Here is a 27,035-nt window from a genome sequence, read left to right as displayed (position 1 = left end):
CACTGCAAAATTCCATTGCAGTGGTCCCTTATCCAACACCATACCCCCCTTCCCCTTGAATGAAATCTTCCTTACTGCGCTTTAACGTGTCATTGAATAGTTCTTTTCTTTAACCAAAGAAGGGAAGACACTGCTCGGGTTTAGGTCCTGGAAGAGTGGAGAGCCGCTTCTCCATTTTCATTGACGACGGTTAGCGCATTTGATGCACCAGGAACAGTTAAGTGCTGAGCTGTCTAAAGAATTTTTGAAGCAATCCCATGGTGAATCCTTTTGTAAAGCAATGGATCAGCTCCCCTTACACCAATTTTGTAAACCTGTATTAACTGTCCCAAGTAGGCTTGCTTGAAATAAACTCAGTTATTCCTCTGCTATACAGTAGGAGGCACCTTTTAACCGATTTTTTTTTTAGCTGTTCTATAAGTGGCTGCTGAATGTGTTCCACAGCCTGAAAGAAGAAACGGCAAAAGTAAAACTTTAAAAAAAGAAAGACTAAATAAAGTTTTAAAACTCCATGAAATTCAGAAAAGAATGAAAGCGCTTGCAGAAAACCAGTTAATTCGGCTTTACAAATTGTTGCTAAAAAGCAGCAGCGTCTTAGCGGTCTCCTGATCTGCCCACATTTATTAGCCCCAAATCCATTTCAGTTTCATTTGTTGCACGTAATTATTCTTTGTTGAGGTTTTGTCCTTTTCACGTGCACCTTTCCCGAATTCAGGAGTGTGAGCCTGCGGCACGGCGGGGACTCCGGGAGCGTGGGTATCAGTTTACACCAAGCCTTCAGTAAATAATCCGTCAGAGATCCACCCATTCGCCTTCCCCCTCCCTCCCCGCTGGAGGAGTCCTCCGGTGTCTCCGCTCCCGGGCAGTGCGGCCGGAGCTCCAGCGCCGATGTCTTCGTAACTTCGTTGCTGAAACGTGCTTTCTGCCAATTAAAAGCCATGCTTCGCGTGATTGTGGAATCTGCCAGCAATATCCCTAAAACGAAATTTGGGAAACCGGATCCGATTGTTTCTGTTATTTTTAAGGGTAAGGAAAAGTTTTCTTCTCATTCTCAAGTCCTGTTTGGGAATGCTCCTTCGCTTCTTGGGTCACATTCTTTGAGAGTCTGCTTTTAGGCCACTGATAAAGCAAAGTCTCTCCGCTCTGGCTCGAGTTTCTTACCTGTGCAGTCAGTACAGGACCCATTTCTGTGGAAGGCATTTAATTTTCCCCAGGGCTTTGAGACTCATTGAATGACCTGAGATTTTTAACTCTAAGAATGTGATTTCTATAATCTCTTGGAGGGAAAATTTATTTGTTAATCCCCAAATTTCTGGCATCAGAAAGGGCTGCGTTCGTTCAAAGTAAGAGTTCCAGTAGTCTTGTATGCATTTTTATTTTCGCTGCCTGGGAGAAATGGATAAAGGAGGGAAAAAGAGCAATTAAATTTTCCGAGGCACCATTACTCCATACAACAACCCACTGCTGCTTTTATTGTCACTGGGCTTCTGGGAGGTGAGGTGAAGCTGTTATTTTGGGTTGGCTTATTTTCATGTTATTTTGTGCCTCTTTGTAATTGTTCTTCATCTCTCCAAGGCTGGGCTATTTTCCGTATGTTTTATAGCTTTTAAATTGCTCAGAGAGGACAGACCTCTGAGTGGCAAGTCTGTAGTTTGGGGAACTAGTTTGGTCTTGCAGCATGGCCAGGGGCAAAGGACTTAATTTCTCTGACGTCAGTTTTCTTTTCTGCAAAAAGGATGAGGAGGGTTTCGATTAGATCATCTTTAAAAGGCCGATTGTAATTCCAAAAGGTTATTTTTCTATGACATTCAATTACAGTTGGGCAGTAGAGGGGGACAAGAGTGGTTGGTGTGATGGCATGTGCCCACGTGTTCTAAGTGATTCCAGTTTGGGCTGAAGTGGTGTGTCTAAATCTGAGTTCAGGAGCTTCATCATTTTTTGTTTCTCCAGGGTCATTGGTAAGATTGCCAGCTCCCTTCTTGGCAGGAGGGATAGGAGTGAGAGGGGAGGGCAGAGAGAGTGGGAGCCTTGATGGGCGTGTGGTTCCTGACCACACCTTGCCACATTTCTCTCTTCCTCCAGGAGCCAACTCCTTCTCCCTTCCAGTTTCTGGGTAATCTATGCCTTTCTCTTTTCTTTTGTCCATTTTATTTCTCTATTTCTCTTCCCAAACTTCTCCCTATGAGCATGAGCAAGAAAATAAAAGAAATGAAACCCAAAGCTGCCAAATGGTTGTTTAGTTATTAAAAAAAAAAAAAATTGGAGGGCAAAAGTTGGATTCTTAAAGTTCATTGTGGTTTGAGGGTATGGTTAGTGAATATCACGTAGTCATGTTACATCAGCTTTCACTTAACATGTATTAGTTTTTTTTAATCTTTTTTTCTTGAAGCACTTATGTAATAGGGACATAAAATGAAAAGTTTGTATCCTTCACCACTGACATATAAAGACACATAAAAACATATTGGGTTAAACCTGATGATATCATTATTTGGGGCAAGTCATATAGACTATAAAGGAATTAGAATTTAACGCTGTATTGAACTTTGACTTGTTACTTATCTGGAGTGTATATGCATTGGTCAAAAATTTTAAATGACCAAAAATATGTCTAAGGCTATGAACATGATCATTCAGTTGAAAGTAGAAAACTTCAGTTAAATTGGACAAATATAGTCTACTCAAACAACTATATTTCCTAGATTATTTAACTTTAGTTTCTTCTCTAGTCTCCTTTGGTTGTACAAATTGAGTGGTAGTCAGTCATTCGTTCATCTGACAAACAACCTGACAGGAAAAAGAACTCTGAACTCAGAGTAGGAACATCTGGACTCTAGCTGATGTTAACTAAATACATGATGACCCAGATTTAACCACCTGGGTCTCAAATTTCTCAACTGTGGAATGATGGGAACTGATTTCCTTGAGATTTCTTCTGGCTTTAAGATTCCATAATTTCATTTGAGTTCTGTAAGTTTTTATGACTGTCTGCTCTCAGCAAGATGTGGAAGGCGTTGCCTTAGGCTCTAGAGCAGATATAATAACGATATGGCATTTTTCTTTCTTTCAGTCTGTCTCAGTGGTTTAAAACACAGGTGATGGCAAACCTTTTCCAGGTGTGCCTCCCAATTTTGAGCACTGTGTAAAATTAGGTAACATGAAGTTATGATATGTCCATCAGAGGGAAGGTGGAGCAAAGCCAGATGCGCTTCATAGGGTGGAGTAGGGTGGAGGGGGGAGAATAAGATGTACAAAGCCCTAACAGAAGATCAAGGTGGCACCAAAGAAAGTTCCTGTGTTTACAGAAAAGTATAAAATTTTGCCTCTTGAGGACATGAAACAGCTAAGTCAGTGCAGTAAGCAACTCTTCTCAAACTCCAAGATCGTAGGCAGAATGGCCGAGTGATGGGCACGTTAATGGTGATGCTGTACACACCCTGTGAGGACCTGTTAGACTGTAGCTACATTGTGGTTGGGAATGTGCTGCACTGACCACCACCTGGTTTGGAATTGACTTCAGTATTTTGGGTTCAAACCCTTTATGAGGCTTACTCCTGAACCTCTCAAGACCTGGTATGAACCAGAGGGTTGGGGGTTACTGGAGTCCCTGTCGCATGGACGTCATTGATATTTAGCACTGCAGGAGTAGATTATGAAAACCACAAAGCTTATTCGATTTTTCACATCCTTAGGTCTCACTGGGTACTGAAAGCCAGCTCTGAATCTTAAGGCCAGAGTGCCTGCCAGCCAGAGGTGTCCATTCTCTCTTGAGTTCCATCAGACAACCAGGTTGTGAAGCTGAATCTCACTGAGATTGAATTAGACAGACCTCTGAGGCCTCTCTCAACTCTAAGACTTTATGATTCTCCCAAACATAATAGGTTTTTTCATTTTAAAATTTTAAATAATATAATATTAAAATTTTTTAAATAAAAAAATAATGCTTGTAAAAACAAAACTAAGAAATCAAAAAAGATTATACAACTGAAAAGTGAAAATTCTCATAATGTCCCTTCTATTCTTTCTCTCTCCCCACTCTTGCTACCTCAGGGCAACCATTCTGAACAGTTTGATTTGAATTTTTCCCAACTTTTAGCTATAGATATTTAAGTTGTTCCAACTACTCCCTGTCAGCAGCGATGCTGCAGTGGACGGCCTCATGGCACATATCTTTGTGAATGTGTACATTTCTGAAGGACAGATTCCCTGGTCTTTTTGTATTGTTTGTTTTTCTTGTCTTTTAAAGATGGTTTTGCTGGATATCGCCATTGACTTCCATTTTTCCCCTTGGCTCATCTCTTGCTTCTGTGTCAAATCTCTTGAAAAGATTGATTGAGAAGAAATTTTCTTGCACACTTTTATATTGTTGTGCATTCACAGTGTGGCAACATTACGTTCATATGAAACCAACTCCTAGAGGGCATCGTTGTTGCCACTACAGCAGTTTCCTCATTCCATTCTTGTGTCGTCCATTCTGTCAGCCAGAATTTTCTCTCATTTCGTTCTTGTGCAGAACTTGCCTTGTGGAATAGCCACTGTTATCGTCTAGATGGTCACCAAATAATTGTCACATTATTACTTGTTTTTCCAGATACCTATTATTTCATTTGGACATCTTTTTGGAGTGAAATCCTAGATATTTCTAGGACCACCCCCTCCAATGAGCTTATCAACTTTGTAATCTTGAGCAAATCACTTGACCTCTCTGAGAATCTTTTTTTCTTTTTTTGACAAATGGGACTGTAATGGCTTATCTGAAAGCGAGTAGATCTGTAGAGATCCCCAGAGGCTGTGATTTATGCAATACTTTTCTGACTATTTTTAGCAAAAACTATTTTGCTATTTGAAAACTTACTGTTGAATTTTAAAAAAATAACCTTTTAAGTAAGCAGAAAAGCTATGAGATTCCATTTAAGAACAGTGAAGTAAGATGGGAGAAAGATCCGATGGGTCTTATTCACTGTCATCTGAGAAGGCACCTGGTGAGTGGCCCATACGTTGCCTAGGTTTACCCAGGGTGCACCATGGGACTAGTCTAGAAGATTCCTACCAGCTCAAACCGACAATCACGCCATGTTGGTACTCCCGCAGAACCACTGTATTGTATATACAAAACACTCAGGAAGGCAAAAGTGTTTAATCTACTGAGTCATTCCCATCACTTCCGGGAGAACAGGGCTTGGAGTCTCACCACCTAGGGAAAGTGGCCACGCCCTATTGGAACATGGGAATTCTGAAAGGTACACTTCTCAAAGGCACATTCTGCAGGCTCTCAGTCATTTATAAAGCCACATTGCATCTTAGAAATGAACTGACATGGCTTCTTTTCCTTCCTTTCCTCCATGGCATTTTTCTGTGCATGCCCTCAAGGCGTGTCCAGGGCGCTGCTATTTGTCTGGTTTAGGTTTACTGGTGAGTTCCTCCATCTACCTGGGGGTTGGCCCTGCCAAGGAGGTGTGGGATTTTTATATCCTCTGCAACACCTAGCACATCGCTGATGTTGAATACACGTTTTAAATGTTGACCATGGAAGCAAGAATTGGCAGCAGGTTTAAGACATCTAGTGCAATAAAGTCATTGATTCTTGGTCCTGAAAGGGACTATCAGAAGTCACCCAATCTCCCTTCTTTCAGGAAGAATTACATTTGATATTCTCTCAGATGCTTTGTGGATGAGGCTTGGCAAAGAGCCACTTCACACATTTCTGAACGCTGAGCATAACCTGTTCCTAGCACCTGTTACCCAGCGGCAAATGGATGTTGGAGTACTTTTGTATTCTTGATCTTGACAAGGAAAATGTGAAGCTGCCAGTTTTTATGTTGAAAACTCATACATGAAATGTTCAGTGGTCTGGAATGCATAATGCGTTTGATATGATATGGCATTGGTCACCTTACCCACCGTGTAATTTCTATTGAACAACTCTTCTGTTGAATAAGGGTGTTCCCTGAGTGGGTCAGAAATAGCTGCCTGGCCATCTGGCACCCTTAACTTTATCAGCTAACTTGACAGTCAGCATTAGGGTGCAAAGGCCCTGGGCTTTGGACCAGTGAGGTCTGAATGAGAATCCCAGTTCCCACCCTTTACTTCCTATATGTTCATGAGCAAATGAATTAAAATCTTCAGCGGCAGTGTTCTTTATAACATCTCCTACCTTGCTGGGTTGTTTGAGGATTAAATGAATATACATGTGAAATTGCATATGGGAATCCCTAAATTTCCTTCCCTATTTGATGACATTTACTTTTATGGAGCCCTACAATGTGCCAGACAATATGTCGGGAATCAAAGTCTAGAAAAACATCTATAACATGGTTTGGTCTTCTGGGCCTATGAAACCAATTAGTTAGAACACAAGAATGAGATACAAACCAGAAGAGACATGCAAAATTACCATGCAAGAGCAGACAGAAGAGTGAAAACTTCATGGAGAATGTGTCATTTGACTTGGTCATCCTTTAAGGATGAGTGGCAGTTTGACAGAAATAATGGGAAGAAAGACATTCCAGACTTTGGAACGGCAAGAAAGGCCAGGGAGTCAAGGGCCTGTGTGGTGAGGTTGATGGAGGAGTAATCTGGTATGACGAGGGATGGCACTCTACTCATAAACCAGTGGGGAGCCAGTATGTGTGCCCTCAAAGCGTGTCCAGGGTGCTGGTATTTGTCTGGTTTAGGTTTACTGGTGAGTTCCTCCATCCAGAATGTGAATGACAGATTAGTACTAGTCAGGGAGACTAATTAGAGGGTTTACTAGTTGAGGCAGATGCTTTTCAGGGCAGAGGGATTTCCTTCCAGTGAGAATGAGAAGGAAGGAACTAATACGAAAGATACTAAGGAAGCACCCTGACTGAATTAAATTAATTTAGAAAATCACACTGGGCAGGCTGATCGGGCCATCGTTCCTCACACTCTTCTGTGAGATGGATCGTCAGACTGCTTCTTCCAGCCCGAGTGTTCACCCTGTGTGTGAGTACAGGGCTGGGTGGGGTGGCTCTTCAGGAGGCCAGAGAGAGGACATTAGCTACCTGAGATGGGAGGGAGGCCACTAAGAGAAGAAGAAAGGCATAGAAATAGAAAGTGGTCCCAAAGACACATGTTGCTGTTTTCCCAAAGGTCAGATGGGGAGCATTTCCTCAACCAAGCTCAGCCGTGGTTTCATTCACACTAGGTCCTTCCCTCCCTACCCAGCTGTCCTACCTGAAGGGTTAAGGTGTCATGGGCAGGAATTGTTTAAATGCAAGCAACACCTACCCGTTCAAGCTTGCTCAAGTTAAGTGTGGGGGGTTTTTGTTTGTTTTTTCCCCTAAAGCTAAAGAGAAATCTCCCAGAATCCAACCATGGACCCCACAGGAGCCAGAATTTGTGTCAGGCAGGGAGGCGTTCGCTCGCTCTCCCCCAGGGACTGTGTGGCCTCACGCCTCTCTTCCTCCCTGCACGTGGCGTCCATTTCCTCTCTGCACGTTGGCTGCCTTAGTGGGGCCTCTTGTTCCTGTGCCCCTGCACTTGGCAGCTTGCATGGGGCTTTGGGCTACCATGGAGGTGACTTGGTCCTGACTCTACATCTACTGCAGTGTCAGTGTGTCTTAATTGAGATCCTTGGGAGAAAGACTCCACTTGGCGCACTTTGGGTCAAGTGTACACCCTTGATCGAATCAGCTGTGCCAAGAGATTCGGAATCCCAGGACAAACAAGGCTGGCAGCCCAGAGGCGTCTACTACATAAGACAAGTTTCTGAGGGCCAAGAATGTGAGCCACCCAGCCCACCTTCCTCTAGCATGGGGCTTAGACCTGCTTCTTCCCCTCTTAAGTTGTTAGCTGACACCTCGCCCCCTTAAAGAGCCCCCTTCTTTCTATAATCGGCACAGCACTTGGAAAGGGATGAGCTTTGGCTTGGCAAACTAAGTTTCCCTCCTGGCTTTATCACTAGGAGCTAAATGTTTTTGGACGACGGTCTCTCTGAACCTTTGTTTCCTCATCTATAAAACAGGTGAATGCTATGTACCTCACAGGGATGGTGTAAGGATCAACAGTGAGCAAATATCTTCAGCACTATCATAGTGCCTGGCATGTGATAATTGTATGGCAAATGCTCATTTCCTCCCCTTTTATGCCCCACTCCTTCCTCTCCTGCTGGGAGGACAGACAGAACCCTGGGGGACATCTGAGGGACGGCCCAGACTTCGATGAATAAATGGGATGCCCGTTTGCTATGGTACACAAGCAGCTTGAAGGCAGAGCCCATGTCTGATTCATCTGTGAGAGCACGTCATAGCTTCTCGACTAGGCCAATAGTAGGTTTTTTGTTTGTTTTTCAAATGTGGTCAAATATACATAGGATAAAATTTACCATTTTTACCATTTTTAAGTGTACAGTTTAGTGGCATTAAGGACATTCACCTTGTTGTGCCACCATCACCATCTTCTGTCTCCAGAACTTTTTTATCTTCCCCAACTGAAATTCTGTAACCATAAACATTAACACCCTGTTCCTTCTTCCTCCCAGCCCTTGGCAGCCACCATTCTACTTTCTGTCTGTATGAATTTGACTATTCCAAGTACCTCATAGAGTGGAATCATGCAATATTTGTCCTTTTATGACTGGTTTATTTCATTTGGCATAATGTCTTCATGATTCATCTATGTTGTAGCATGTCGAAATTTCCTTCCCTTTTAAGGCTGAATACTATTACGTTGTATATATGTATATACACCACATTTTGTTTACCATTTCTTGGTCGATGGACATTTGGTTGGGTTACTTCCACTTTTTGGCTGTTGTGAATAATGTTGCTGTGAGCATGGGTGTACAACTACTGTTTGAGTCCCTGCTTTCATTTCTTTTGGGTATATACCCAGAAATGGAATTGCTGGATCATGTGGTATTTCTGTTTAATTTTTTGAGATACCACCATCCTGTTTTCCATAGTGGCTGTACCATCTTACATTCCCACCAGCAGCGCACAAGGGTTTCAGTTTCTCCACACCCTTACCAACACTTATTTTCTGTTTTGTTTTGTTTTTTGATAATAGTCATCCTAATGGATGTAAACATAGTAGATTCTTAGCAACTCTATTGACTTGCATTTTCAGCTGGCACTTTCCTCATTAGTTGAGAGTGAGGGTCCCTGCAGTGTCGTCTGCGGCCTCTGTGGCTCGCAGCAAGGCAGCCCTCCTGTGACGGGAAGCCTGCCTGGCAGGGGCCAACAGCAGCCTGAGAGGGCTGTCAGGTCTGTGAGGCCAGGGTCATGCTGGGAACCATAGCTGAGCTGAAGGCAAGTGGGAAGTAACCTCGGTCCTCTGCAATGCCAGGTCTTCCAGTGGCCTGGGCTCTTTGGGGCCAGGCTGGAACCAGAGGTCACCCTGTTCCTCCCACCAGCACATCCTAGGAGGTCAGAGTTACCCTAGATCAGGGCCCCCTGTAATTCTCTCTCCCAACATCCTGTAGTCCTTTCTGGCACCTATTGGAACCTGCAGGTACATATTTGCTGGCTTATTTGGTTTCTGCCTGCCTCCTCCATCAAGCAGTAAGCTTCATGAGGGCAGGGGGACCGTGTCTCTTCCCCAGCACCTAGCTCAGTACCTGGCAGATAGTAGATGACTTATTAGTGGTTACTAAATGAGTGGTTCTGGCTTCTCCATTCGTTCAGCTCTGGGTCTCACATGCCAGAGAGACCAGATGGGACCAAATGGAACCAGATCTCTATGCCCACAAACTACAAAACTGATCTTGAATATTTAGGATTTCAGAATTGCCGCAGGCTAGTGGGATCCATTAAGCTGCGTCTCAAAGGAAGCTGGAGGTCAAGGGAGCCCCAGCCTACCTCTGACCTTGACAGTAGAGCTTTGGTCTTATTGATGGCAAGAAACCTCTCTGAATCTCAGTTTTCCTAGCTGTGAAGTGGGTATGAGACCCCGCCTCTGAAGTTTGTAAAATGAGTGAGAAAGTACGTACAAATGTAAAAATGTTTGCACAAATGAGATGACGGATTTGTTACCTGGACTAAAAACAGATGTTTATTCCCATGTCATCTCTTGAAGTTGAGCTCCTTTTGCACATTGTAAAGTGAAAAATTAGTGGGCTGGGTTAGGGGCTAAAGAAATAAGAAGTTCACAAGTCAAATGAGGACAATTGACGCTCCCCTTTTAGAAGGTGAAGCTATCAATCTAGAAAAGACGTCTAGATTGGGTTCATATTTTGTCAAAACAGCTAGTCACTTTGGTGAAAATCAAACAGACCATTTTACTGATTTTTTCTTTTACTTCCTTCAGCAGTCATTTATTTGTGTGCCTGGTGTGTGCTTGATTGCTTAGAGCAGAGCTGTCTAATGGAACTTTCTGTGATGGTGGAGATGTTCAAGATCTGCCTGTGTATTGTGGTAGCCACCAGCCACATGTGGACACTGATCACTGAAATGTGGCCAGTGTGACTTGAGGAATTGAATTTCTGTTGTTTAATTTAAGTTAATATAAATGTGCATAGCCATCTGGGGGGTCAGAAAGAGGAAGAACATGTACCAAGAACAAAAGAACTTAAAAAAACAAACAAAATCCAGTCCTCCCGGGGCGAGTTTCCACAGGGTTATGGAAGCTTTTATGAGATGCTGTGACTCAGAAGCTCAGAGCTGACGGAGCCCAGCAGTGAATCAGTTCCTCTGATCATCAAGTTGGAGCGCCTTTGTTAGTGGAGACTAAAACTCTAACTTGCTGTATGTAAAGTATTAAAAATCTAAGATTTGAATGGCAGAGGGTCTCCACTTCCCCTCACCTTAGCTTTCTGATTTATTACCTTCAACATTTTTTCATCCCAGTAACACAGTTTATAAATTTTAAAAAATCCTTTCCCTTATCTCTCTTTCATTTAAAAAAAAAAAAACTTTCTCTTTTTGCTTACCTCTCCTCACTGTGGGAATTCACTGCCTGGACAGGCCCTGACTCTCTTCCTGTCTTTTGCTGCTGTTTCTTCCTACTCCTCCTTTCAAACAGGAATTCATTCGACAAATATTGATGGCAAGCGCACTCTGCCAGGCCCTGTGCTCAGCTCTGCGTATCAGATGGGGAACAAGGCAGACTTGGCCCCTGCCCGCATGCAGCTTATAGTCTGGCTATAAATCCATTGAGAGTTAGGGAATTCAGAGTGCAATGAGTTTAGACTCCCAGGAAGGAGGCATCATCATCATTGGCAGATTTTATTGAGGATGAGAGCTTACTAGGTATTAAGCATTGTGCTGTGCTCTTCACATGTACTTATTCGTTTAATTCTCACCCAAAAGTGAAGTCCCTCATTTTACAGCTGAAGAGATCAAGTCTTGAGTAGAGTCAGTTGCCTTGTTCAAGATCCCACGGCAGGTCCCACACGCACGTCCACCGCTGAGGCTGTAACATCCCTGTGTGTAAGGCTGGGTCTTGGTCGGATCTGCCTTCTGCCCAGCCTGGGGTAATGCACATGGGTTCAGGGCTCAGATCCATATGGTTGACATCCAGGCTCTATCTCCTACCCATTGTATTTCTTTGGGAAAGTTCAGCCCTATGTGCATCTGGTCAGACCAGTGCCAGGACCTGGGGCATTGGTTCCTTTGGGCCAGATACCTCTGGCCTCAGAGGCCTTTTCTGGGCTCCAAATGCGCTCCAGTTTGTCCCAGTGCACTGGACACATTATGATGGCTTCCCGTGTGTGACACTGAGGAAAGGTTCTCCTCCCAGGTCACATACGGTATATAAAGCCCTTCCTTTCCTGGGCTTGATCACATTTGTTCTTCACAACTCTAGCAGATGTCCAGGGCAGGTATTGTTTATACTCATTTTTCAGATGAGCAGATTGTCTCTGAGTGGCCAAGAGCTGCCAAATTTGGGCAGCCAGGAAGAAGCAAGAAAGGACTGGAACCCCGGTCCTGAGACTCTTAGTCCCATGTTCCTTCCCACTGTTGCTTGCATGTTTGACTTTCTTTGTGTTTGGCATCTCTCTTGCTTGAGTCTACCCTCCACTCATCCCACCAACAAGCCGTAATCCACGGGCACTCCCGATTCCCAGCTCTGCCTCATACCTGCAGCAGCTGACCAGCCTGCTCGCTAAAGAGCCCAGAGGTCAAAACCATCCACAGCATTGGAAGGAAGGCCGAGGACAGGGGACTGAAACTGCTGACAATGGCAAAAATCCCACTTAAAGAGCTTATTAATTATGGGACACCAGGACCTGAGGCCGAGGGTAATTCAGCTAGAAATTTGTTGCCGGGGAGAGATAGGATTGGATTATCAAGATTTTGACTCAGTGCTCTGTGCTTCTTTTCAAAGTTCTTTTCTGTGACGATCTTATTTCCTCTTGATCCTATCTCTTAGAGTCAGGGAGGCCAGAGGGACTGGATCCTCTTCATGTTGTCCCATGGAGACAGTTTATGATTCTGTTTCTCATCCAACACAGGATTGTCCCCTGTGTTCTAGGCTCTTTCACGCTCTCTGGTTTGATCCTCCACGTAACCCTGCAAGGTAGGCTTTTTCATCCCCTCTTACAGGCTGTGAGAGGCCCTTTTGAAACTCTAGGAGCTCGTCCACTCCTCGTCTCCTCGAGCTGGGTTCTGAGTGAATCTGCCGAGTCCCAGCCCTCGTTCAGTCTTCAGCAAATCCTGTCTCAAAAACGCACCAGCCACAGCCAGGGCAGCTTAAGAGGCTCAGGAGCCAGAACACCTGCATGAAATTCTGGCTTCATTTCTTACTAGCACGTGACACTGGACAAGCTACCTAATTTTATTGTGCTTCAAAAGAGGGATAATAATAGTAACAGGTAACATATATGAAGCCTTTAGAAGAGTGCCTGGTGTATTATGAACTCTATATATGGGAGGTGTTATTCCTAGGCATTAAGTACCTATATTTATTAATGAAAAAATCTAGATACAGAGAGTTGGAGTAGGCGGCCCAAGGTCACACAGCTGGTAAGTGGTGACAATGTGGCAGGTCGCCTGGCACCTTCAGCCTGCGGTGGTGATGAAGAGCACAGGTTTGGAAGTGAGGCAGACGTGGAGCTGCAGCTCAGCTCCACCACTTACTAGCTCTGTGGTCTTGGGCAAGTCAGTTAACATCCCTGGACCTCAGTTTGCTCGTTTGTAAGATGGGGATGCTAATACCTCCCTTGTTAGGATTAGATGTGAATGTGTTTAAGTGCCCGGCACACAGTGGAGGCCCACATGCAAAATAAACGAACAAACCGAAGAGGCACATGGTTCAGTCCTCTGCCGAGGCAGCCAGTCCAGGTGCTTGGCCGGCTCGGGTTCCCTCGCCTACAGCTGGGCAGTCGGCCGAGCTGGAACACGACCACTCGCCAGGGTCAGCTTTTGGGAAGAAGATTCTGTATGGGTTGTTCGGATCGCCTGGGCTTCACTGCAGTTCCCTGGGAGGATTTGGCTTTGATTCAAGAGCTTGTCTGCCTGAAAGGGCATTCGCAAAGGCCGGTGGGGCACCGGGTGCGGAAAGCAGGCAGTTGCCCTGCCTGCCTTTTTGTCTGGGCGTTCCTGTTTATCAGCGATATCAGTGACTGTTTCAGAAATGTACAAAACAGCCTTGCTTTGTATCATGGTTGCCGCTTGGCCAAAATGCTTTTCCCCAGAACCTGTTTGGCAACATCTCCTTGGAGCAGTAGGGCAGCCAAGGTTGGGAAGCAAATTGTCACAGATACTCCTTTAGCCAGGTCCACCTGGATGGGCCACATATCTCTGTGTCCCCCACCCCCCACCCACCCGGTCCCTCTAATCCTGAGGACAGAGGTCTCCTGCTGGCCCTTCCCAGAGCCTTCTCTGCCCCCTGGTTCTTGTGGAAAGTCTCCCAGATGCTGGTGGCTGGCAGGCTGACTGCCAGGGAGGAGCAGTTACTACCCACAGGCCAGGCGCCTCAGGTGGGCCTCAGAGGTCTAGAACGGAGCCCACTGAGAGAATTGCTTCACCAGGGCTGTGCCTGGCATCACTGGGCACTTCCTCTGGTCATTAAGGCCTTGCCATCCAGGGAGGGCTCCACGGCCTGGGAACCCCCACTGGAGTAAACAGCGGGTGCTGCCCAGGTCCCGTAAGAAGAAATCATGGCTCCTCTTGGTTTAGTGCTTACCATGTGTTGGGCCACGTGCCGAGCAGTTTGTGCTCATTCTCTCACTTAATCCTTAAAGCAGCTCTAGTCGTAATACTTATGTGAGCTTATGAAGCCCACTTCACTCAAACCATGGAGAAATTACTATGTAGTAAGCATGCTGGGGAGACTAACAATAGTGATAAAATACAGTCTCAACCTTTGAGAAGTCATTGTCTGGTCTTAATCTTCCAACTTTGGAAATTGCTCTGTGTCTCCATCGGTCAGAGTCTGAATCCCAGCTCTACCATTACTAGCTGTGTGACCTCTGGTAAATTGTTTAACCTCTCTGTGTCTTGGTTTCTTCCTCTGTCAATGGGGATGATCATAATAGAATTTACCTCTTGGGTTGTTGTGAAGATTAAATGAGATAGTCCATGGAAAGCACTGGGAACAGTGACTGGTTCAGAGCACTTAATTGCCAGCCACGTGTGGATGGGATGAGATCTTCGGAGATCTGTAAAATTCTAGGCCAAATTGTGAGTGACTTTGTGTTTGTGTGTGAATGTTTCTCAAAACAGAGGGGCCATGACCTGGGGACCCAGAGAAGATGAAGAAGTACGTCTGAGTAGGATGTCAAGTTTGGATGCATGGCTGATCCACTTTGCCTATCAAAGAGCTGAGTTATTTAGGGAAGCTTTGTAAATAGCACCCCCACATCTCCCAGGGCTGTTTTGGTAAGAGAGCAGTCTAATCAGTTAGGACTTGGCAGGACTTCGTAAAGTGCATGTACCTGCAGGAAAACTTGGAGATCATCTAGTCTAAATTCACCACTTTACACATGAGGAACTCTGAGCTCGGTGGTTAACCCTTATATGGCCCAGAGATAACAGCTCAAAGAAATGAAGAGTTCACTGATGTGAAAGTCAGAAGATCTGGGCCAACACGTCTCCTTTTCCGGCAGAATTGTTAGGATCAGGGAGATGGTGTGTTTTTGGAAGTGTTTAAAACATTTTCATTCTAGGTGTTATTATACCCAAGGGCACCTGGTCTTACTTGCTGTATTAGTCAGGTTCTCCAGAGAAACAGAATGAATAGGATATACATGGAGAGAGAGGGGGAGAGAGAGAGAGAAATTTAAGAAATTGGCTCATGCAATTGTAGGGGCTGGCAAGTCTGAAATTTGTGAGGCAGGCCAGCAGGCTGGAAATTCAGGTAAGAGTTGATGTTACGGTCTTGAGTTCAAAATCTGTAGGGCAGGCCAGCAGGCTGGAGGCTCGGGCAGGATTCCATCTTCTCCGGGAAATGTTAGTTTTTGCTCGTAAGACGTTCAACTGTTTGATGAGGCCCATCCACATTACGGAGAGTAATCTGCTTTACTTATAAAGGTCAATGGATTGTAGACATTAAGCATATCTACAAAATACCTTCACAGCAACATCTAGACCAGCGTTTGACCACACCACTGGTACCATAGCCAAGCCAAGTTGACACATAAAATTAACCATCACGGTGGTCCTCTGAGCACAGATGTAGCAATCCAGTGTTACGAGTCACGGTGTCACTAGAGCCTTTTCAGTAGGAGTTCAGCACACAGTCTGGTGGGGGAACAGCAAAGGAAATGGTTCCGTGCAAGAGGGCGTGGTGGCTTGGCGAGGAGGGCTTGCTCAGTTCTCGGGGAAACGATCTTCAGCGGTTGGCAGGCAGGTTAATTACTGCAATGGTGACCTTCACCGGACTGAGAGGGAAGCAGGCGTGGCTAATCAAAAAACAGGAAATGTCCCAAGAATGCCTTGAATCATGGTCCAGAGGGTATTTGGCTTTTGAATCAGTTGTTATGTTCTGGGGTGAAAATATTTAATTCCTTTCCATAGGAAGAAACAGTCATCTTAATAAAATTAGAGATGGGAACCGGGGGAGGTAGGTGATGTGGAGAAAGGGAAAGAGTTTCCCGTAATTTAATCTGATGTTTAGTGCCTGCAACTTTGACCTTTTTTTTAAAAAAAGAGGTGGAATGGAATAATTGAATAATATAAATATGTGACTCTGTGGCCACTGCTGAGAAAGAAATTTATTTACTTTCTTTTTGTGGCTGACACGTTCACGTGTGAGAATAGGCTTTCAATAAAATATAATGTATATACACTTCGATAAAAATCAGAGCTTCCTTTTTGGAAGGAACTGAGTTCGGAAGGGACTGGGTTTCTCCAGAAGGGTAGGAGCTAATGCCAGCGACTTAATCTTTTCTTATTAGCCAGGGAGATAGGAGGGTGCAGCGGTTAAATACTACTCTAGAGTCAGACTAGTCCTGAGTTAGAAGGTTTCTTCCTAGCTCTGTGATCTTGGGCAAGTTACCTAACCATTCTGGGCTCGCTTTGCTCATCAGCAAATTGGGGATAATAACAGTGCCTACCTCGTAGGCTCGCTAGGAGGATTAAATGAAATACTGTATGTGAAGGATTCAGCACATGCCTGGCTGGGAGTGAGCGCCCTCTAGAGACTAGTGCCATTAGCATCAACATTATGCGCACGCTCCGGGAGCAGCAGGAAGTTCCCCTTGAATAGTCCTACCTGGTCTGCTGTCAATCTGCATCTGCTGGGACCCAACTGGTCCTCTTTGTTCTCAAAACACAACTGAGTCACGTGTCCAGGAACATGTCTTGGAAGAGTTGTTGGGCACCTTGGTTTTCTCTTTGGGTAATTAACTTCTCGAAGTTATAAAGTCCAGTTTCTAACACCCTCCTTAAATGGCTTGTATCAGCCAAATGAAGCTTAGCCTGGCACTCATGGCTTCATAACCTTCCCGCACAGCCTGGTTGCTTCTACTTCATATCCCTTGGTTCCAGTCCATTGGGCTGTGTAGTGTCCCCAGACCTGACCTGTTGTCTTCTCCTCCATGGCTGACCCACCCACCCTATTGCACCCACCTGGAGTGACTTTTTCTTCCCAGCTCCACATTTTCAGTTCTTCCTTATCCTTCGAGCCCCAGCTCAGCCTCTGCTTCTTCTGTGAGGCCTTACCTGGTGCCCACAGCCTGAAGTCACCTCCCCTTCCTCTCAATGTGCATTCTCATCTGTACCCTTCTGATGGCATCTGAAGCTTTCTTTCTGTATCAGTTGCCTGTGGCCACATCTGCTTCCCCGCTGGACCACCTGAGGGCGGGAATTGCCTTGGGTATCTTTGTGTCTCCCAGAGTGTCCAGCTTAGTGCCTGGCAAGTCATATTTCAAAAACATTCGCCGGATGGAAGAATGAGGAACTTAATTAATGTTTGTGGAAGAACTCACTTAGTGGACCATTTCCATGGCCTGAGCTACAAGATCTGTTTGCCTGAGCTGGCTGGTCATTATCCCCCCTCTTACAGGAGGGCACTCCAACGTAAGAATGGACAGGCAAGAGCATGCTGGGGCTTTTTGCTGCTTGTTGAATACATGCATAAAGATTTGTTTGGTTCCTCTATTCGATAGCCCATAAACTCCATTTGTGGAATGCTTTAGGAAGGAACTATCTTATACTCTTCCGTTTCCCCAGTTACTAGTACATGGTAAGTGCTTAATAAATGTTTGAAAATGAATGAATGAACAAGTGACCTTTTTCACACTCTGCAACTGCTGACTCTGGAACATTCCCGTCCCTTCTGGGAGAGGGAGGGTCTGTAGTACCAGACTTGGCATCAAGATAGCCTTGTAGCGTTTCTTCTCGTATTCTGATTCCCAGGTCAGTAACCAGGCTTAGGACTCAATTCAAGTGAGCAAGTACTGGCTCTTTCCTCAGGCTCTCTGGAGCCCTTGTCCTTGCCTTAGCTTCCTGCCTGGAATCTTGGGGACTTGGATACTGGATACCATCCTTCAGTGACCCAAGTCTTACCCCAAGCCTCCCTGCCCAATTTCCATACATTATTTGCCTCCTTCTTGCTTTACCTACTTCCTGGGCCCTCTTGCAATTGCCCATCTTCTCTCTTGAAGGTCTGCTGTCATCTCAGGGTCCAGACTCACTCCTTCCTGACTCAATTCTCCTCCCACCCCACCCTGGTTGTGGCAGCAGGGGCAGTGGTGAACTGGAGGGAGGGTAATGGTACCATTTCATGCCTGTCGAAGGCAGGAATTCCTAACTTTTCTCAAGGTCGCTAACTCATTAGAGACTCTGATGAGAGCAATAAACTTTCTCCCCAGAAAAACTCATGGATGTAATATTTTGTGTGTTGGAGCAAATAGTCTCAGAAACTTTCAGGATACCCTGAAACCTGACCATGGACTTCCCTGTGGCCATTGCCCAGGATGCCAAGCCTATGAGACATATTGTATTTATGCATCTTCTTTATCCAACATTTCTGGCAGCTTCTGTGAGAGGCACTGTGGTGTGGTGGCACATATACACTTGGGTTTTGGAGGCAGGGAGACGTAGGTGCGGATTCTGGCTCTGTTTCCTTATTAGCTGTGTGACCTTAGACTAGTTAACGAGCTTCTCTCAATTTCTTGCCCGTAAAACGGGGATGAGAATGTTTACCTTGCAGGGTTGTTGAATGATTTAGAGACACTGCCACTGAATGCACAGCCTGAAACCTGTAGATGGCTGTTTAGAGGGAGCTGTTACAATTGTGAATAGAATTCCTTTTGTCCAGTTCCATCAACGTAAACATCTTTTGCACGGCTTCTCTTCCTCTCAAGAGCATGTTCTCATAGTACAATCAGAGAGGAAGATGGAGAGATTTGTTAGATGAGGGGAAGGGTGAGAGGGGTCAATATGGAAGGGTGGGAGGGGAAAATTCAGGACAGCTTCTAGGTGACATCAGAATCAGATCCAGTGAGGGGCTCTGTAGGCCACATAGAAAGACCACAGGCAGAACGAACCACTATAGGTCCTGGCATCAGCTGATGAGTAGGGTCATGCTGAAGTTTAAAAAGGGAAGCCGGTTGGGCTATGGGATGCCCACTCAAGTGGAAAAGTTAATGCTTAGCAGAGTGAGGAGGATGACTCACGTCTTGGCTATGCTGAGGTCTTGAAAGAATGAGGTGGTTAGGCCCACAGCCAGCTATGTGATGGGAGCCTTAGCAATGTGACATTCAGCTGAACAAAACGGGCTACCTCCTACATTCCACGGCAGTAGGGGGAAGGCAAGGGGTGATTCAAAATGTGGCCACTGACGAGACTGCCTGGGTTCAAAACCTAGCTTTGCCACTTACTAACTGGGTGACTTGGAATATGTTACTTAACCTCTCCGTTTCCTTAGCTGTGAAAGGGGGATGAAAATAATTATACGTACATCCTAGGATTTTTAAGGAGATTAGATGATGTGAGATGATAGAAAATATATTTATTGGTCTGTGCTGATACCCCCAGCCCCAACTCCCCTTCCCCTTCCTGGCACACAGCTCCTGAAACCCTTGTAATTTCCTAAGTGATAAGAGCACTGGGAGCATCTCTTGTTCTAATGTTTGGTCTTTGACTCCCGTCCCTGACACAGGGCTCCTAAAACCCTTGTAAATTCCTAAGTGATAAGAGCACTAGGAGCATCTTTTGTTCTAAGGAGGTAACTCGGGGTGGCTCCTGGATGGGGGCTGGTCACCAAAAGACCAGGCCATGGTTAGAAGCTTGGAATCTTCAGTCCTGACCCCCACTTCTCTTGAGAGGGGAGAGGGGCTGGAAATGGAGTTAATAATTGATCATACCTGCGTGAGGAAGCCTCCAAAAAATCCCAAAAGTACAGGGTTCGGAGAGCTTCCAGGTGGGTGAACACATCCATGTACCAGGAGGGTGACGCCCCAACTCCGTGGGGACAGAAGCTCCTGTGCTTGAGACCCTCCCAGTCCTCACCCTCTGTATCTCTTCATCTGGCTGTTCATCTGTATTTTTTATCATATCCTTTAATAAACTGGTAAACATAGGTGACTGTTTTCCTGAGTTCTGTGAGCCACTCTAGCAAATTAGTTGAACCCAAGGAGGGGGTCGTGGGAACCTCACACTTGTAGCCCATTGGTCAGAAGCACAGGTGACAACCTGGACTTGCTATTGGCTTCTGAAGTGGGGTGAGGGTAGTTTTGTGGGACTGAGCCCTAACCCTGTGAGATCTGATGCCCTCTCCAGGGTAGAGAGTGTCAGAATGGAGACAAACTGCAGAACACCCAGCTGGTGTCGCAGAACATTGCTTCGTGGGGGAAACGCCTTGCATGCGTCTGGTGTCAGAACTGTTGCGGGTGTTCTGTGTCATGGTAAAGGAGACTTACAGGAGGAAAAATTGTTTTTTTCCAAAAACAGATGTGCTTACGAAGCGTTTTGTACTCAAACATTAGCTTTTATTTTTGTGTTTGGGGACTTAGGGACCCATAGAAGCCCCTGCTCTTTGGACTTTGTTCCAAGGAAACTTTAAGCACTAGCTGGATAAACATTAATGCATCTAGGTAGGTGTGTTATCCGGTCCCAGACACAGAGGAAAAAGACCTTGTGTCTTCAGAAAAGGTGGGCCCGGAGTAAAGGAAACCCCCAATTCTCTGCCGGCCCTAGAAAGTGTTCATCTACTGATTACCTTGTACCGAGGCCTGTGGGAGGGAGTCCAGCATCATCCTTAAGCTGTTTTGGGGTCTTATTCCATGCAGAGGCAACATGGGCTTCAGAGCTGAAATTCCAGGTTATATCAGGGCACCACTGCTGAGTGTGAGCTCACACATATTTCTTAACTCCTTTGAGCCTCAGTATCCTCATCTTCAGCATGGCAGTACCTGCGGGTCAAAGGTTAGCTTCGCTGGCTTCTTTTTGCAACAGGCTGGAGACGCAGAGGCCGGGGGTAACAGTGGTCTGTGAGAGTCGGTGAGCGACAGGCAGAGGCTCTCGACACTTCTGTGATTTTCAGCCCCTCAGCCCCTAACACCTTGTAGACCTGGGCATGGGAAAAATATTTTAGACATAAAAATGCTGTTCAGTTTGGAAAACTTTAATTCAGGTAGCCCCCACTCAGGGCAGATGAATGGGAAAATGAGGACACATAGTTGGCCCTCAGGGAAATGTTGTTCGAATGAACAAATGAGTGGTACATGCTCTACATGTTTCCAACTGATTGATATCTCTTATTTTGTATTTGCAGATGAGAAAAAGAAAACAAAGAAAGTTGATAGTGAACTCAACCCTGTCTGGAATGAGGTGACTTCATTGTTTTTTCAACTTTGTTTCAGTGGATAAGCTACAACTGATTGTCCCATCTTTGGTCTGATTGTCCCTCCCTTTGGGAGGAGAATCTCTTCATTTCCCTCCCACCCTCTCCATCTCCCTTTGTGGTCATGGAGATAGCAGAGAAGTTCAAGGAGATGTAACACAGTGACATCTCCTGTACAGTAGTGATGTGGTGAGCAGAGACTGGTTGGGGAGTGAGGAGTGTTGGGTTGTGGCCTGGAGCAGCCTTGAGCTTGCTGCGTCACCTTGGTCCGGTTATGTTGCATATCTGGGGCACATCTGTAGAGCAAGGGGTGGGATTGGATCATTTCTGGAGTCCGGGAAAGCTCCATAATTAAAAGCATACCACGCTGAGGCGGTGTCCCACATGCCACATCTAGAAGGACCCACAACTCAAAATATACAACTATGTTCCAGGGGGCTTTGGGGAGAAAAAGGAAAAATAAAATCTTTAAAAAACAAAACAAAACAAAAAAACATACCTTCATCTGACTAGTCAAGTGTATATTAAATGATACTTTGTGTGTCTGGCTGAGCAATGACATTTACTGTTTTCTATGTTGATAAAATTAATATAAACTTAATGTAGAAATTTTGAAAACATTAGATCGGCATAAAAAAATGACCTTTAGTCCCGCTATCCAGAAGCAAATACTGTTAACATCTGGGATGTATCAGTAAATGTTCATTGAATGAATATGTTTAATAAAATATTATGTCTTAAAATTAGCAAATTAGCATCATCTAGCAAATATAGTCTCCTATCCTATTTTTTTCTTACTATCATATCCTGAGCATATCCCATGTCATTTTATTCAAAAATATTTTTTGGGGACTGACCCCATAGCATAGTGGTTAAGTTCAGTGCATTCCACTTTGGTGGCCTATGTTCATGGCTTTGGATCTCAAGCATGGACCTGCACCACTTGCTAGCCATGCTGTGGTGGTGACCCACATATAAAAAAAGTGGAGAAAGATTGACACAAATGTTAGCTCAGGGCTAATCTTCCTCAAGCAAGAAAAGAGGAAGATTGGCATCAGATGTTAGCTCGGGGCCAGTCTTCCTCATCAAAAAACAAAACAAAACATATTTTTAATGACTCTAATGTTCTGCAGAAGGGATATAATATAATTTCTTTACCTTCTCCCCCACTATTGACTTTATATCTATTTTATAAATGGTTCAGTGTTTAATACATTTATAAATATGTGAAAAATTTAATTCCTTCCTCTGGGTACATTTTCCTATGCTGACTAATTTTTGAAAAGTTGGTCATCAGCTACATTTTTTTCCGAAATCTGTATCAGATCTTCCTGGATAAGCACAGTGACAAATGTCTTTGTTATTTTTGCTAAGTCAGAAGGCTGTGAACACTTCCCCTCCAAGGTAGTTTTAATGTCTCTGTGAGGTAAATACTGTACCTTCTCAGTGAATGAGGTGAATATGAAAACGTCTTAATTCCTTTTAAAAAGCTCTGCTGCTCTCACGCAGGCTGAGAGAGAATTTCACTTCTCTGCAATTTCACTGGAACCCAGAACATAGCCACCTGGACCACCAGCTCCGTGAGAGCAAGAGGCCAGTCTGGTTGTTCCCTGTGGATACTGTGGATCCTAGCGCCTCACGCAGAGCTCCAAAAATAAGACAAATAAAAAGTACATATATATATGCATTTAGTGTTTCTGATCCTGAGTAGTCCTAACATGCCTCTTTATATTTAGGTCAATCCGTGTGGCCGATGGCAGAGAGATACATGGTCGTATAAGCAGGCATGTCCTCCGTAGGGCATCATCTGTCTCACACCATTTTGTTTCCAACATGTATTTTTTTAATTACATATGTATTTATCAAGTAAACTTCCCAATTGCAATGTTATAACTGAAACCCAACCCAAATGAAATGCCAACCCCAACCCATTGAGATTAGTGGGTGTGTCCTAAGATAAGCTATAAGACACATTCACCATCCATTCCCAACCCATTACCAGGAGAATCAAATCATCAGTAGATATTGCTTTATCCAATTCATTTATTACATAATCAGTTAAAGCCATCCGTCATACTGTATTGATTTTTTACCTTTGCCGTTGGACAGCAATTTATTGCATTAAGATGAAATTCTCATCTGACTTTAGCACTGGCCATGATGGGACTTAAAATAGGGGGCTGGTGCATTTTAGAATATGTTTTGTTAGATTATTCATCCCTTTGATAATAGTATAACTAGGAGGAACAAGTAATTTAAAAATAACTGTTGAAGAAAGCATTTTCACACACGTTTTATTTTATTCTTACAACAATTGTGGTAGACGTTAAGTTGGTTCGCTGACTGTGAGGTGGGTTTCGTGACTTGTCTGAAGCCGTGGAGCCTAGAGAATGGGAAGCCAGGAGTTGCATCCAGGTCCTTTGAGGCTAAATCTGATTGGCTTTCCCACATCCCTCAGCAGCATCCAGGGTTAGAATCTGATCGCGTCCACCGAATTATAGAATTGGAGAATTCAAAAGATTGTCATTGGTGAAGATAATGACCCAACGTTTAGTGTTGGGACATCGCGTTGTGTTCCTTGATCCTTTTAACCATCTTTTTGTTTCATAACCTTCTGTGATAGATTTTGGAGTTTGACTTGAGGGGTATACCCCTGGACTTTTCATCTTCCCTTGGGATTGTTGTGAAAGATTTTGAGACAATTGGACAAAATAAGTAAGTTGGTTTCAACTTTTTCTCATTTTACGTATTATCTTACTATTGTTTGTTTTGTTGAAGGAATGCATCTTTAGTAACATTTTATAATACTTCCAATATAATTGTGCTTTAATTCCATGCCCCCACACTTCTAAGCCAATATCAGACGTGGTTAATCAATCACAGTGCTTTCCCCAAAACTTCTGTATTCCTAAGAGGCTGTAAACACTAAGACACCTCTAGTCTATCCAATTTGGTACTTATGGTGAAACCTATTTACACTTCTGAAACGTCTTTGTTAACTGCATATAGTCACTTCCTAACTCTGGTGGTTTATTGGACACAAGCAAAGTTGCTTCTTCTGATTATGTGTCACCCATATACATCTCATTCAAGTTCTACTTCCAGCCCCACTTCCATTTTAATGTCTTATTGGCCTTTTAAACCCAACAGGTCTAAACCAGATTCCTTATCTTACTGCCTCTACCAGTTTCAAATGGGGAAGGGTCATGATGGCGCCCATGGTGGCAGCAAGGGTTGTCCCCTGGGTAAAGCTGGGGGGGCTTCTCAAACAGGTCTCCATGAGACAGAATGACCTCGGTAAATTCACCCCAGACCTTGATCTGAACTTTGGCCTTATAGATTCAGAATGCAGTCTTAGGTCGCTGATTCAAACTAATCAAGCTCACAAGAATCCAGTACCTAAAACTAGGTTCCTTACTTTCTATTTTCTGGTGGGAGGGCATTTCTACTCTCTGATCAATGAATTCTCCTTCATCTCATTCCCCACGGGAAGCCAAAATACTCTGTATTCTTGATTGTAAGTGTGCTATTAAATTAATAACAAGTTTGAGGTGGAGGTAAGAAGCCTGAGTTTAAATGCCCATATCAATTGTAAGAAGCATCCTAGTGTTTAGTAATGTCAGTACATTTAAAAATATGTCTCAGGCACGTTTGGTAAAATCAGAAGGCTGCAACAAGAGCAATAAATTAGACTGAATTAGTTGAGGAAGGGTGACCGTATGCCCTGATTTGCTTGGGATGGTCCTGGATTATTGCCCCAGCACAATGATTACTAATGCCCCTTTTGCTGTCAACAGTGGCTTGATTTGGACAGAAAATCAGACGGTCTCCCTAGTCACTGGGGGCTTCTGCTTAATGGCATCAGACCAAGAGAGCCTGGACAGACATCTGCCCTTTGGACAGTGCTTTCATGGCTGCCACCCATGCTCACCTTTGGTGAGATCGTTTTTTCTGTGTTCCATTGCTGACCAGTGCCCCTTGTGACTGATGGGGTTTTTCCTTAAGCTATACAAATACGTTCCAGCAGGTTCTGGTCCCACTCTCTTGGTCTGAAAACCATTCTAGCTTTTTAAGATTATGTTGCATACTTCAGCTTTGAATCAGTTGTATGATTATCTTTCTAGCCCCCACTCTAACTCGCAGACTTTCCATATTTCAAAGTTGTGGGGAAGTGGGTGATCCAGCCTCACTGTAGCCTCCTATGTGTTGCTAATAATACTCCCTTCTCTCCGTTGCTCTCCTCTTTCTGCAAATGGTACCACTGTTTATATTCTAGACCAGCCCTCTCCAAAGAAATGTAGTGCAGGCCAAATATGTAATTTAAAATTTTCCAGTAGCTACATTAAAAAACTAAAAGAAACAGGTGAAATTAACTTCAGGAAATACTTTAACTCAGTGTATCCAACGTATTATCATTTCAATATATAGTCAGTATTTTAAAAATCATTGAGACATTTTACATGCATTTTTTTCTGTACTAAGTCTGAAATCTGTGTGTTTCACACTTAGAGCACATCTCAATCCAGACTAGCCACATTTTGAGTGCTCCCTAGCCACATGTGGCTGGTGGCCACCATATTGGATAGCAAAGTTCCAGACCAGTGGGCTCAAAACCTCACATCTCTCTGGATCGTCTCCCTTTTATATCCTACCCAATCTGTTGACAAATCTTACTTTTTCTTCCTATCCATTGTGTGTGCTATGTGTTTCTTAATCATGGCCTCAGCCACCAGCCTGGTTCAGGCCTTTATCACTTTGTGCCTCATCTATTTAACATGGTGACAAAGCCTGGCAGGCTGGCCTGGGAGCTCTCATCTTTGTTTCACACAAAGTCCTTGCTTTCCTGAAGGTAACATGCTTGAGGGAGAGTAAGAAAACAAACAAATACATGAAGAAATATATAACATATCGGGCGCCAAGGAGTGCTAAAAGCTAAGAAGGAAACTGTTATAGACCATGAAGAAAAATATGTAAAGCAGAGTGAAAGGATAGAGTGTGATTGACAGTGGAGTGGGGAAAGATCCAGTTTTATATGAGGTGGTGATAAGGTGACAGTTGAGCAGAGACCTAAATAAAGTGAAGGAATAAGCCATGCAGCTTTCTGTGGGGAAAGAATATTGCAGGCAGAGAGAACAGTAAGTGCAAAGGCCCTGAGGCAGGAGTGTATTTGGGGTGTTGGAGAAACACTGAGGAGGCCATTAAGGCTGGAGCACAAAGAACAGGAGGGGCTGGAGTGAGGGACAGAGATGAGATCAGTGCAGCCATAGCATGCATGGCTTTGTGAGCACCAGCTTTAGATCTCATTCCTGGTAGAATCGGGGTCCATTAAAGGGTTTTGGGTATGATCTGACATATTTTAAAAAGATCAGACTTTCTGTGTGGAGACTGGATGGAGGGACCAGTTAGGAAGCAGGGAAAACAATACTGGGAGACCATTACGTATTTATTTTATGCCTGTTGAGAACACTCGGGGCCCTTGGATGACAACAGTGATGGGGAGAGGACAGATCCTCACCCTGAGGCTGGCCCTGGTGCTTATTTTGGGCGTTTGGCAAGCATTTCTGGAGGTAGAGTTGTCTTTCCGATGTGCAGTCTTTCTGATCCTGGGCATTTTTCTTTCTAATTTTGAACAAGGAAAATATGATGGATCCTGTTATAAGAGGGTCCTTGCAGTTAGGGGCTCCTTGCACCTTACTGAGATGTGTTACTCTGGGTGTTCTTGTGAGCAGGCCGTGACTCTGGCATTATGATGACAGGGGGATTTTCAGGCCTAGCAGAAAAATGTAAATTCCAGGCAAAGGATGAAGCTGGTCTTCATTACTCTTTCAACATCTCCCTCTCCT

At 44.4% G+C, this 27,035-nt stretch overlaps 1 protein-coding gene across 2 annotated transcripts in view; it reads left to right on the top strand.

Annotated features, from left to right (window-relative positions):
• Window positions 1-837: 837 nt before the first annotated feature.
• MYOF (myoferlin) overlaps window positions 838-27,035 on the top strand; it is a 152,592-nt gene continuing 126,394 nt past the window's right edge. For both annotated transcript variants that reach the window (XM_046654930.1, XM_046654929.1), the window contains exons 1-3: window positions 838-1,026; window positions 21,124-21,179; window positions 23,816-23,907. In XM_046654930.1, the coding sequence (XP_046510886.1) occupies window positions 939-1,026; window positions 21,124-21,179; window positions 23,816-23,907 (236 nt within the window). In that variant the 5' untranslated portion in view covers window positions 838-938. The remainder of the gene's footprint in view (window positions 1,027-21,123; window positions 21,180-23,815; window positions 23,908-27,035) is intronic.

This window comes from Equus quagga, chromosome 2 (genome assembly GCF_021613505.1).
Source record: "Equus quagga isolate Etosha38 chromosome 2, UCLA_HA_Equagga_1.0, whole genome shotgun sequence".
In the NCBI taxonomy this organism is placed as follows: domain Eukaryota; kingdom Metazoa; phylum Chordata; class Mammalia; order Perissodactyla; family Equidae; genus Equus; species Equus quagga.
The sequence above is the reverse complement of the archived record's forward strand: the minus strand, read 5'-3'. Positions and strand labels throughout refer to the sequence as shown.